This window comes from Bos taurus, chromosome 26 (assembly GCF_002263795.3).
Source record: "Bos taurus isolate L1 Dominette 01449 registration number 42190680 breed Hereford chromosome 26, ARS-UCD2.0, whole genome shotgun sequence".
Lineage (NCBI taxonomy): Eukaryota > Metazoa > Chordata > Mammalia > Artiodactyla > Bovidae > Bos > Bos taurus.
In genome coordinates this window covers 18,540,982-18,553,827 of record NC_037353.1, presented here as the reverse complement: position 1 = coordinate 18,553,827, position 12,846 = coordinate 18,540,982, and the positions used below count along the sequence as shown (strand labels likewise).

Below are 12,846 nucleotides of genomic sequence, written 5' to 3'. Positions count from 1 at the left end.
TAAAGGAGGGACAAGAATTATTTGTATTTTTTTAAACAAGGACTGTGTCTTCATGTATTACTTGTATTATTAAACAATATAAAAATAAAAGAACTAAATATAAACAGGTGATTAAAAAGCCATTAAAATGTTGATTTCAAAGACTATCATAACAAATACAAGTTAGTTGGCAAGGAAAGGGGGAGAGAATGGGTATTCCAGATGAGTACATGATATTTTGGTGAAGTTGCTGGTCTGTTTGACAAGAGAACTAATCATTACATTTTTTAAGCCTTTTCCCTTTTTTTTTTTTTTTTCAAATGTTCAATAAGCAGCCTCATCCCATCCCTAACCAGGCTCAATATTGATGCAAGACTCAGAAAAGCTTATCGTACACATGATATTTTTATATTTTGACCTAGGCATCAAAATGTCCCACTTTAAGGAGAATGAACAGTAGGAGCAAAAGTGGAAAACAGAAAGCTGCATCTGGGAATTCCAAGTCACTTGCTTTGCTGGAGGGTGGGAGTGGAGAGGATGATGTTGGAACTGCTGGCACGGGCAGATCCTCCTCTTCTTTCTCTTCCACCTTGTTCCTTCTTTTATTTCTCCCTGTATTTCCTCCCCCTTTTTCTCCCCCTTCCCTTGAGGCGAGGGCCTGGAAACACAAAGATGATTCAAATACCCCCTCTGCCTTCAAACTCCAGATCTGTTGGGATAGGTAGATGGATTTGCAATCACATTTGCCGTGGACTCCAGTCCACGCCTCTGCTCTTCAACCATCTTTTAGATCCCTGGCCTTCTTCCCTTCTCCACATTTCTGAATTCCTGCCAATCTGTTCTCTACTTGGATATTTAGACCTTCATAATTCTAAACTGTGTTCTGTTGTTTGTGACTCATGTGTTCATTTGTCTCCCTGAGTTTACTGTAATCTCCTTGAGGGCTGGGGCCACTTTTCTGTGACCTTTTGTTCAGCCAAGCAGTTGGAAACAAGATGACTTTCTGAACTTTCATGAATGCCTGCTGTACAGCTGTGCTTATCATCACGCTGACAATCAATAACTCAACAGGGTAAGGATGATTTCAGGAGAGCCGTGACATCCTTGCAGAAACAGGGTGTGCAGGCTTGTCAGCTGCGGGCTACTTTTACAGCACTCAGTCAGCAATGATACTTGCTTTTAATCAGAAGTCACAGAATAACAGTTGGTTTTGAGGAGGAACCCTCCCTTTTTCAGGGTAACCGATTAAACTGTAACTACAAGTGCAATGTATGGTCCTTATCACACAGTAATGGAGATAGAAGGGCTATCTGAGAAGGGAGTTCAGCTATTTTTTTTTTGGCTGCATGATGCAGCATGCCAGATCTTAGTCCCCTGACCAGGAATTGAACCCATGCCCCCTGAAGTGGAAGCATAGAGACTTAACTACTGGATCACCAGGGAATTCCTGTGGAGTTTAGCATTCTTAATACTTACTGTCTCACCTTGAACATTTATCTAGACCTAGTGTGTGCTAGGCACTCTGCTGTGAAGCAGCTCTTCAGAGGTGATCTCATTTAATCTTCACAATACCCCTCTGAGAATTATTATTGTCCTCACTTTACAGAAAAGGAAACAGAATCAGAAAATCAAGTAACTTGTCTGGGGTCACACAGCTCGAAGTGATGGAGCCAAAAATTGAAAGTCGGCTCACTAACTTTACAGCTTAACTCTTAATTATAGTGCTGTAGTTCCCCAAATATTAATGACATTGCATGAAAAAAATATCATCAAAACAGATGAACCAGAGATACAGTTATATGGTCTTCTTCTAGTTGTAGTGGTAATAGTTTAAAGTTTTGAACATTTCATTTGTGTGAAAGCATCAATTTAATTCAGTCAATTAATTGATGTCCTGGGTGTCATGAGACCAGGAAAAAACCTAAAAAACTTGTTCACACTTCAGGGAAATGGCAGGATTTGAGCCTTGGGTTCCCTTCTTTGTATATGCAGAAATTATACAACCTGGATTTTCCAAGGCTGCCTGGGATTCAGTGAAAAATTTCACTGTTTGTTGAATTTTGCCTTTCTTTTCATGCATTTGCACAATAAGGACAATTTGTTCAACATAAAACTAAATGCAATTTTATTTAGACATTTTACCCAAAATTCATCAATTGAAATAATTAGAACACATGATTCAATTTTTGGTTTGGATAACAGAGTCTGAGTATTTGCTTATGCATTTGTCCAAAAAATATTTATCAAAAGGCCACTATGTGCCAGATGCCACAGGGAGCAAAATAGATGTAGTCTCTACTCATGTGTGGCGGGAAGTCTAGTTGGGAACCCTCACATGAAATGAACGGTGACATCAACTATATAAGTTGTGGTGAGAGCTATGAAGGAAGAGTTCAAGTGCTATGTGAAAGTTTGGTAGGGGAACTGATTTATTCAGAGGGGGCCATGGAAGGCATCTGAATCAGTGACTTTTATTTATTTGTTTATTTTGGCTGCACCACTCAGCTTGTGGGGATCTTAGTTCCCTAACCAGAGATCAAACCAGGCCCCCCACAGTGGATATGCAGAGTCCTAACCACTAGACTGCCAGGGAATTCCCTGAACCAGTGACTTCTAAACTGATATGTGAAAAATAATAAGGCAGGCCACCCAGGAAAAGCAACAGAGCAAAGGCTTCTGAGAAACTGAAATGTATGTGGATAGAACTTAGGGAAAGAAAAGGAGAGTGCTGGGTGATCCTCACGTGAAAGGTTGTCAGAGAGAACAACAGGAAAAATATCCATAGAAAAACCCAGCAGAGGAAACTAACACAGAGAAAGAAATTAATGCTTTAAGTTTACAGTGTTCTAGCATCTATTGCCTCAGTTAATCCTCACCAGAAGCCTGTGAGGTAGGGAGGGAAAGCATAATTATGATTCTTTCTCTCTTTCAGGATTAAAGCTCAGCCAGGGACAAAATTATGCAGGTTTTGGCTCCATGATTGAGATCAGAGAGGTAAACTGTGGCTTCCCTGGGAAGCCAGAAGGGAGCGGGTGGAATGAAGAAGTGACCCACTGGTATGCTGTCTGAAGAAAGCAGGCTGTGAAACAAATTTAGTAAGTACTTCTTGTCTGCTGCTCTGTACCTCTGTATCAGGACAGAAAACTAATCTTGCCATTTTAGAGAGTGACTCTTGAAGTCACTTTCAAGTCCGACAATTCTGTAATTCTGAGACTTACACATCAGGACAGAATTTGAGCGTAAGCTGTATATTTCTGACTTGAAGCTAAAAGTCGGTGGAATCCGGAGAGTTAATCAAAATAAGAAACTACAACTACCCGCAGGCCACGGGGCTGGGTTTCCCACCGCCCCCTGCTTGGCCCCTCACCCCTTTCTTTTCCGCCACGACAGGGGGCCACTAATGACGGTTAGTTATTTGAACAGACCAATAATGTCATGAAGTTATTCGGGTTGAGGAGGGGCGGGCAAGTTAGCCAATCGTATAAAAAAGGAAGGTAAGACTTTAGCCAATCGAAAGGCATGAGGGCGGGGCCAGAGTTGGGGGCGGTGAAAGAAGTTTGCTGACTAAGATGGCGACTGAGGCGCAGAGTGAAGGGGAGGTGCCAGCCCCGGAGCCTGGCCGGAGGTGAGCCCAGTTCTTGGTCCAGCTGCCTAGGAAACGAGGCCGTGGGCTGGTCGTACTGACGCCTTTCTCTTGGGTCACGGTGACCCAGGGGGCCAGGCTTTGTTCCTTTTTTCTGCGGCGTTTCTCATCTTTGCGCCTGCAGGGACTGAGGCTCGGTGGTCTGGCGCCGGCGCTGGGCACAGCCAGGACCCTGGTTGATCCTGCTGATGCTATTGGGAGGTCCACTAGCGGGGTTGGCTGCAAACCGACCTGTTTGTGGTGGCAACGCTGCGTGCCTTTGCGCTGAGACTCATCTCAATGGTGAGGAAACAAGCCCAGAGCTGTTAAGCGAATTCCCCAACGTCGCACAGCGCTGGGAGAGAACGCTGTCAGATCAGATCAGATCAGATCAGTCGCTCAGTCGTCTCCGACTCTTGGCGACCCCTGGTCTCCCGCATTGTAGACAGACGCTTTACCGTCTGAGCCACCAGGGAAGTAGGGGGAGAACGCTGTCAGTACTTTTTAATCTCTTCCGAGGCAGTTTATATGGTTAATTCGGAGCACAGATTTGAATGTCGTTTAGATATGGATTTGAGTCCTTGGATCAGTTAAACATTTGAAAATTTTTAATGTAATGAAAACATTTAGCATGAGATCTACCCTGTTGATAAAATTTTAAGAGCACAGTGAGTGTTGTCGACTGTAGGTAGTGTTGTGCAGTAAATCTCAAAAGCTTATTCATTTTGCTTAACTGAAACTTTAAGTAAATAGTAACTTCCCATTGCTCTTCTCCCAGCTGCTAGCAAGCCCCATTCCATTCTTTAATTCTGTGACTTTGACTATTTTAGACATCTCGTGTAAGCGTATATCTTATATAAGTGGAATCATTTGTCTTTCTGCAACTGGCTTATTTCAGTTAGCATAATGTCCTCAAGTTTCATCCATACTGTCACATACTGCAGAATTCTCTTTTGTAAAGGCGAGTAATATTCCGCTCTATGTATATACCATAGTTCACCTGTATCTATTCATATGTCCATGGACATTTAGGTTGTTGCCACATCTTGGCTATTGTTAATTATGCCTCAGTGAACATGAGACTGCTAATAATTCTTTGAGATCCTAATTTCATACTTTTGGATAAATACAAAGAAGGAGATTGCTGGGTCCTAGGGTAGCTCTATTTAAAATTTTTTTTGTGAACTTCTAGGCTACTTGCTGCTGTTGTTTAGTCTCTAAGTTGTGTCTGACTCTTTTGCAACCCTATGTACTATAGCCTGCCAGGCTCCTCTGTCCATGGGATTTCCCAGGCAGGGATACTGGAGTGGGTTGCCAGGAGATCTAGGGATCAAACTGGTGTCTTCTGCATTGGTAGGTGAGTTCTTTACCACTGAGCTATGCACTGCCCTATTTTGTTTTCCTCCCAGCAGTGTACAAAGGTTCCAGATTCTCCAGGTCCTCACCAACACTTTTTTTTTTTTTTTAATCATAGCCATCCTGACAGATGTGCGATGATACCGACTGTGGTGAGGAACAAGGCAAGGCTGCCCACTCTTGCCACTTCTGCTCAACATAGTATTGGAAGTCCTAGCCAGAGCAATTAGGCAAGAAAAAGAAACAAGGAGGGATTGAAATAAAAAAAGGAAGAAGTAAAGTTATCCCTCTTTGAAGACATGATTTTGTATGTAGGAAATCCTTAAGATGCTAACAAAAAAAAAACTATTCGAATTTATAAACAGGTTCAAGTTGCAGGATACAAAATTAACATACAGAAATCAGTTATGATTCTATACGCTAAGAATGAACTATCTGAAAAGGAAATTAGGAAAAGAATCATAATTATAGGAGCACTAAAAACAATAAAATACTTGGGCCAATTTTTAAACTTCTCTCAGCTTCAGTTTCTTCATTTGTAAACGGACATAATGATGTCTACTCCAGAGAATGTCAGGATTAAACCAGACAATCCTTTTAAAGCTATCAGTGCTGAACCTAGTAGTTAATAACCACTCCATACTTAATAGTTTTTTGTTCTTCTAGTAGAAGAACTAAAGAACAGATCAGAGGAATCAGTTTAGGAAATCATTGCTTTATTTCTACAGAGTGTTTTCTCCCAAGTTAGCACACTCCCAAGATAGCTTTTCCTAGAAAGAATTTCTAGGTGGTTTTACCCCAGCTTTAAGAACTTAGTTGTCTTAATTGAGAAAATGCATATTGGAATTCAGCGAAAGAAAAAAGAAAGTGAGGTCGTTCAGTCGTGTTCGACTCTGCAACCCCATGGGCTGTAGACTACCACACCCCTCCATCCATGGAATGTTGTGAGTACTGGAGTGGGTTGTCATTTCCTTCTCCAGAGGATCTTCCCAGCCAAGGCATCTAACCTGGGTATCCCACAGTGTAGGCAGACGCTTTACCGTCTGAGCCACCAGGGAAGTATTAATTCAGCCTGGAATTCAGTAGAGTGAGCCTATTTACAGTGTTGTTTGTTGAGTCTCTAAGTCAAGTCTGACTCCTTTTTTTAAAAAAATTATTTTTTTATTGAAGGATAATTGCTTTACAAAATTTTGTTGTTTTCTGTCAAACCTCAACGTGAATCAGCCATCAGTTCAGTTCAGTCGCTCAGTCGTGTCTGACTCTTTGCGACCCCATGAATCCCAGCATGCCAGGCCTCCCTGTCCATCACCAACTCCTGGAGTTCACTCAGACTCACGTCCATCGAGTCAGTGATGCCATCCAGCCATCTCATCCTCTGTTGTCCCCTTTTCCTCCTGCCCCCAATCCCTCCCAGCACTAGAGTTTTTTCCAATGGGTCAACTCTTCAAATGAGGTGGCCAAAGTATTGGAGTTTCAGCTTTAGCATCATTCCTTCCAAAGAAATCCCAGGGCTGATCTCTTTCAGAATGGACTGGTTGGATCTCCTTGCAGTCCAAGGGACTCTCAAGAGTCTTCTCCAACACCACAGTTCAAAAGCATCAATTCTTCGCCGCTCAGCCTTCTTCACAGTCCAACCCTCACATCCATACATGACCACAGGAAAAACCATAGCCTTGACTAGATGGACCTTTGTTGGCAAAGTAATGTCTCTGCTTTTCAATATGCTATCTAGGTTGGTCATAACTTTCCTGCCAAGGAGTAAGTGTCTTTTAATTTCATGCTGCAGTCACCATCTGCAGTGATTTTGGAGCCCCCCAAAATAAAGTCTGACACTGTTTCCATTGTTTCCCCATCTATTTCCCATGAAGTGATGAGACCAGATGCCATGATCTTTGTTTTCTGAATGTTGAGCTTTAAGCCAACTTTTTCACTCTCCTCTTTCACCTTCATCAAGAGGCTTTTTAGTTCCTCTTCACTTTCTGCCATAAGGGTGGTGTCATCTGCATATCTGAGGTTATTGATATTTCTCCCGGCAATCTTGATTCCAGCTTGTGTTTCTTCCAGTCCAGCGTTTCTCATGATGTACTCTGCATATAAGTTAAATAAGCAGGGTGACAGTATACAGCCTTGACGTACTCCTTTTCCTATTTGGAACCAGTCTGTTGTTTCATGTCCAATTCTAACTGTTGCTTCCTGACCTGCATACAGATTTCTCAAGAGGCAGGTCAGGTGGTCTGGTATTCCCATCTCTTTCAGAATTTTCCACAGTTTATTGTGATCCACACAGTCAAAGGCTTTGGCATAGTCAATAAAGCAGAAATAGATGTTTTTCTGGAACTCTCTTGCTTTTTCCATGGTCCAGCGGATGTTGGCAATTTGATCTCTGGTTCCTCTGCTTTTTCTGAAACCAGCTTGTACATCTGGAAGTTCATGGTTCATGTATTGCTGAAGCCTGGCTTGGAGAATTTTGAGCATTACTTTACTAGCATGTGAAATAAGTGCAATTGTGCAGTAGTATAGGTATACATATATCCCCTCCCTTCTGAACCTCCTTTCCATCTCCCTCCCCATCCCACCCCTCTAGGTTGATATAGAGCCCTTGTTTGAGTTTCCTGAGCCATACACAGCAAATTCTTGTTGGCTATCTATTTTACATATGGGAGTCTGACCTTTTTGCAACCCTCTGGGCTTTAGCCTGCCAAGCCTGTGTTGTATACATTGCCCCAGTGTAAATGAGTAAAACTTTTGGTTGGTATCTGTTGGTGCTGTTTGTATTGAATAGGAGAATGCACATCTCTGAAAGCTGGGTTTGTGGCTAGGACTTGGACTCCTTACTTAGCAGAGATGGGAGTGGTAGTATGTTATTTCATATTTTATAGGGAAGAATTTTCCCCTCTTGAAGCTGCCTGTAAATGGTTGGATCATTTCCCTCCCCAGAAACCGTAGAGGGAATTGATGAGTTTGATTAGATCATCCTTTAGCCTGCTCTAAAATCTTGAATTGTGATGAAAATCTGAAGAAAATCTGAAGACAAAATACCGTTCGACAGCAGGAATAGTTTGAATTTCTTTAAAGGATATTGCTATTTGAATTTAAATTTGGGGCAATAGTATTAGTTACATAATCAGTTGATATTCACAGACTGTTATCTGAACCTGAAGTAGTTCATAGAGAAGTTGAGTTTTCTAAGGGCTTTTTGAGGGCAGGTCATGTATATTTTTATTATGTATTCCCAACAATTAGGTTTGTGTAGGTGGTCTACAGTTTACTGGCCAATACTTTGGCCACTTGATGCAAACAGCTGACTCACTGGAAAAGACCCTGATGGTTTTGAAAGATTGAGGACAAAAGGAAAGGAGGGGAGCAGAGAATGAGATGGTTGGATAGCATCACCAACTCAGTGGACATGAACTTGAGCAAACTACAGGAGATAGTGAGGGACAGGGAGGCCTGGTGTCCTGCAGTCCATGGGTTCGCAAAGAGTCGGACACGACTTACTGACTGAACAACAATAACAAGGTGGTCAGTAATGAATGAATAATAGTTTTTGGTATTTTTAAGACAAAAATATTACCTTGTGATAAATGCCATGCAAATTACTTTATGCTCTGCAGATATTAACCTTTCTAATCTTCTGTTGGTGATATGGTCGCTTGTAGTCCATAAAGAAGAGGAAAGAATTGTCTATTTGCACAAAGCAATATATATTTGCATGTTGAATGGAGAATATATGATCATCTGTTTAGAACTGTTTTGCTTTCTAGTTCTATTTCTTCATTATTATTTTAAGCCTGCATCTAATAAGGGAAATCCACAAATTGAAGCTATCTACTCTACCAGTAGTAGTATAAAAATAATAGAAAAAAAAGTAGAGACTCTCAAGGGCCAAAGAGAGAAAAAACAAAAGCAGGAAAAGAATTATAGCCACCTACCCACATAATTGGCAGTAGGGAAATATGGCTCAGTATTTTTTGAGTTGAAAAGAGGCATAAAAAGAAAGTCCTAACTATTATTAGATGAAGAGGGGAAATTGATAACAGAGTCACAGGCTTTTTAACCTCAATATTCCCTGAAAAAAAGAAACCCACTGTGAACCAGAAAAGCAAACAAAAACATACAGGAGTGGAGAGAGGCAGAACAAGTCCTGGAAGTGATAGCATTTGTGAAAAGTTGGAGACAGTTAATATACCAGCAGTGTCTAAGTTTTGGAGCCCTGCCCATGGGACTTAGGAATAGCAGGAAGCTTTGGAACAGACTTTGGGATAGTTACATCCCAGTTTGGAAATGTTTTTGGAGGATAAGGAAGGTGTCTGAAGATGGGGAAAGTGCCCTGTATCCTGCTGAATCACTACAGTGTAGACTTAGTAAAGTCCCTTTTTAAAATTACATTGTTCTTTTCTCTTAGAAGACAGCAGTGTGGCCCTTCAAGAAAAGTGATAGACAGAACCTGTTGATCTTAGGAAGAATTTTCTGTTCTCACTTGTAAAAAAAGTAGAAAACATGGTTTAAATGTCTGAATCCAGTTTTTTTGGCTGCTGAGCTGTGAGGCGTTCGAGATCTTAGTTTCCCGAACAGGGATTAATGGGCCCATAGCAGCAAGAGCACCGAGTCCTAACCACTTGACCACCAGAGAACTCCCTGAATCTAATTTTTTATTTGTACTGTCAAATTCTGTGAACTGAAATGAGGAATAGATTCTTTAGGGGTCTTTCTTGAATCAGAATCTTTTTATTTTGCATTTTTATCAGTTTATCTGGCTTAGAGAGTTTATTTACGGGCAAGGGCACTCTTGATGGAAGGAGAGGGGAAAAAGAAAATAGAATTTTAAAGTTAATCTTTATAAACTGGTCAATGGGCTACCTTTCTTTGCCTCTAACCTTTAGCTGTAGAGTTTGTAAGGTTAAACAGTGTTGAAGAAGGAGGTTTCTGGGTGGTTGTGGAGAAGGTCCTCAGAGAGCAGCAGTCTTTTTGTTAATGCAAGTTCAAAAAACTGTTCTATTTGTTAAATGGACTTAAGGACTGATTCCATTCAGGTTCATAAGCCAATTGATAAAGCAATTTAGGTAATTTGCATAAAGTATATAAATGAACTTATTTGCACTCATCTCACACGCTAGTAGGAGAAGGCAATGGCACCCCACTCCAGTGCTCTTGCCTGGAAAATCCCATGGATGGAGGAGCCTGGTAGGCTGCAGTCCATGGGGTCGCTAAGAGTCGGACACGACTGAGCAACTTCACTTTTACTTTTCACTTTCATGCACTGGAGAAGGAAATGGTAACCTACTCCAGTGTTCTTGCCTGGAGAATCCCAGGGACGGAGGAGCCTGGTGGGCTGCCGTCTATGGGGTCGCACGGAGTCGGACACGACTGAAGTGGCTTAGCAGCAGCAGCAGCATACGGTAGTAAAGTAATGCTCAAAATTCTCCAAGCCAGGCTTCAGCAATACATGAACCGTGAACTTCCAGATGTTTAAGCTGATTTTAGAAAAGGCGGAGGAACCAGAGACCAAATTGCCAACATCCGCTGGATCATGGAAAAAGCAAGAGAGTTCCAGAAAAACATCTATTTCTGCTTTATTGACTATGCCAAAGCCTTTGACTGTGTGGATCACAATAAACTGTGGAAAATTCTGAAAGAGATGGGAATACCAGACCACCTGACCTGCCTCTTGAGAAACCTATATGCAGATCAGGAAGCAACAGTTAGAACTGGACATGAAACAACAGACTGGTCCCAAATAGGAAAAGGAGTATGTCAAGGCTGTATATTGTCACCCTGCTTATTTAACTTATATGCAGAGTACATCATGAGAAACGCTGGACTGGAAGAAACACAAGCTAGAATCAAGATTGCCGGGAGAAATATCAATAACCTCAGATATGCAGATGACACCACCCTTATGGCAGAAAGTGAAGAAGAACTAAAAAGCCTCTTGATGAAGGTGAAAAAGGAGAGTGAAAAAGTTGGCTTAAAGCTCAACATTCAGAAAATGAAGATCATGACATCTGGTCCCATCACTTCATGGGAAATAGATGGGGAAACAATGGAAACAGTGTTTATTTTTTGGGGCTCCAGAATCACTGCAGATGGTGACTGCAGCCATGAAATTAAAAGACACTTACTCCTTGGCAGGAAAGTTATGACCAACCTAGATAGCATATTGAAAAGCAGAGACATTACTTTGCCAACAAAGGTCCGTCTAGTCAAGGCTATGGTTTTTCCTGTGGTCATGTATGGATGTGAGGGTTGGACTGTGAAGAAGGCTGAGCGGCGAAGAATTGATGCTTTTGAACTGTGGTGTTGGAGAAGACTCTTGAGAGTCCCTTGGACTGCAAGGAGATCCAACCAGTCCATTCTGAAAGAGATCAGCCCTGGGATTTCTTTGGAAGGAATGATGCTAAAGCTGAAACTCCAGTACTTTGGCCACCTCATGCAAAGAGTTGACTCATTGGAAAAGACTCTGATGCTGGGAAGGATTGGGGGCAGGAGGAGAAGGGGACGACAGAGGATGAGATGGCTGGATGGCATCACTGACTCAATGGACATGAGTCTGAGTGAACTCCAGGAGTTGGTGATGGACAGGGAGGCCTGGCGTGCTGCGATTCATGGGGTCGCAGAGTTGGACACAACTGAGCAACTAAACTGAGCTGAACTGAACAAACCAGAAGTAGATTCATAGACATAGAAAACAAGCTTATGTTTACCAAAGGAGAAAGAACACATACTATATCTAAAATAAACAACAAGGACCTATCTGTCAGTAGCACAGGGAACTATCTTCAATATCTTCTAATAATCTGTAGTGGAAAAGAATCTGAAAAAAGAATATGCATACACACATATATAACTGAATCACTTTGTCTGAAACATTGTAAATCAACTATGCTTCAGTAAAAAATGAAAAAAGAATATACCTGATCTGTTTGTCAGATTGTCCCATTTTATGTTTGAAAGAGACTTACTACAGTTGATTGATTAGATTATTACTTCCTTTTGTTTTTTAATCAGCACTTATCAGTACTTTCTTCCTGAAGATACCTTCTGGCTACCTTGAGTAAACCCTATTGATTACATTTTATTAACCATGTTTCTAGAAATGCCAGAGTCCATCTATTTTGTGCTGATGTTTTGCTAGTTTTACCTGATCAGGGTTCAACTAGGACACAGAAACTATATAGTAATTTGAACAAAGAAAGTTTAGTATAAAGAGTTATTGATTCTAACAGGGAATTGGAGTAACAGGGGATTGGCTAATAAATAAAGAGATCGCTAAAGAATTACAGATAGAAACCAGCATCAACTATGCCCTGCATATGTATATCAAGTCATCATGCTGTACACTTTATAAATACTATATCTTATCATTTTGTCTGCTAATTATACCTTGATAAAGCTGGATAAAAAGAATCCACTATAATTCTTAGGGCTGAGATAGAATGTGCTAAGAAGAGATAGATACCCTAGGGCAGATATCCCACGTTGGAGCCACAGAATGGCAGAGAAATAATGTGGTAGAACTTGTTGGAAATTCACCTTCAGGAACCTTCCTGAAACCCACCCCTTTAGGATACTTGGGAAAGCTGTGCATAGGGAGATGTCTCAGGGATGACGGGGTGTGCGGGTGGAAAGCGGCTGGCTTATGGGTGCTGCTGACTGCTATAACATGAAGCCTATCAATGGAGAAGCTGTGCAACCTGCAGGAGCTTCCCTAGAGGAGCAGCCTGAAAGCCTAAAGGGAAAGGCCCTGCCTCCTCCTCTATCTCTGCAGTGTTCTTTATCAGTAATGCTGAACATTGTACCAGCTAGAAAAGGAAGTATACTTAGAGGCTCTGGCTCCATTTTTGCAGAGTAGGCAGTGATGGATGAGAGGCAATAAGTTGGTGACTTGC

At 41.5% G+C, this 12,846-nt stretch overlaps 1 protein-coding gene across 4 annotated transcripts in view; it reads left to right on the top strand.

Annotated features, from left to right (window-relative positions):
- Nucleotides 1-3,541: 3,541 nt before the first annotated feature.
- The window catches only part of ARHGAP19 (Rho GTPase activating protein 19), a 70,412-nt gene continuing 61,107 nt past the window's right edge, over nt 3,542-12,846 (top strand). For 3 of the 4 annotated variants that reach the window (XM_015460706.3, XM_024985838.2, XM_024985837.2), the window contains exon 1: nt 3,542-3,604. In XM_015460706.3, the coding sequence (XP_015316192.1) occupies nt 3,549-3,604 (56 nt within the window). In that variant the 5' untranslated portion in view covers nt 3,542-3,548. Of the gene's footprint in view, nt 3,905-12,846 lie in introns of all 4 variants that reach the window. The other variant, XM_024985840.2, reaches the window with a different exon arrangement.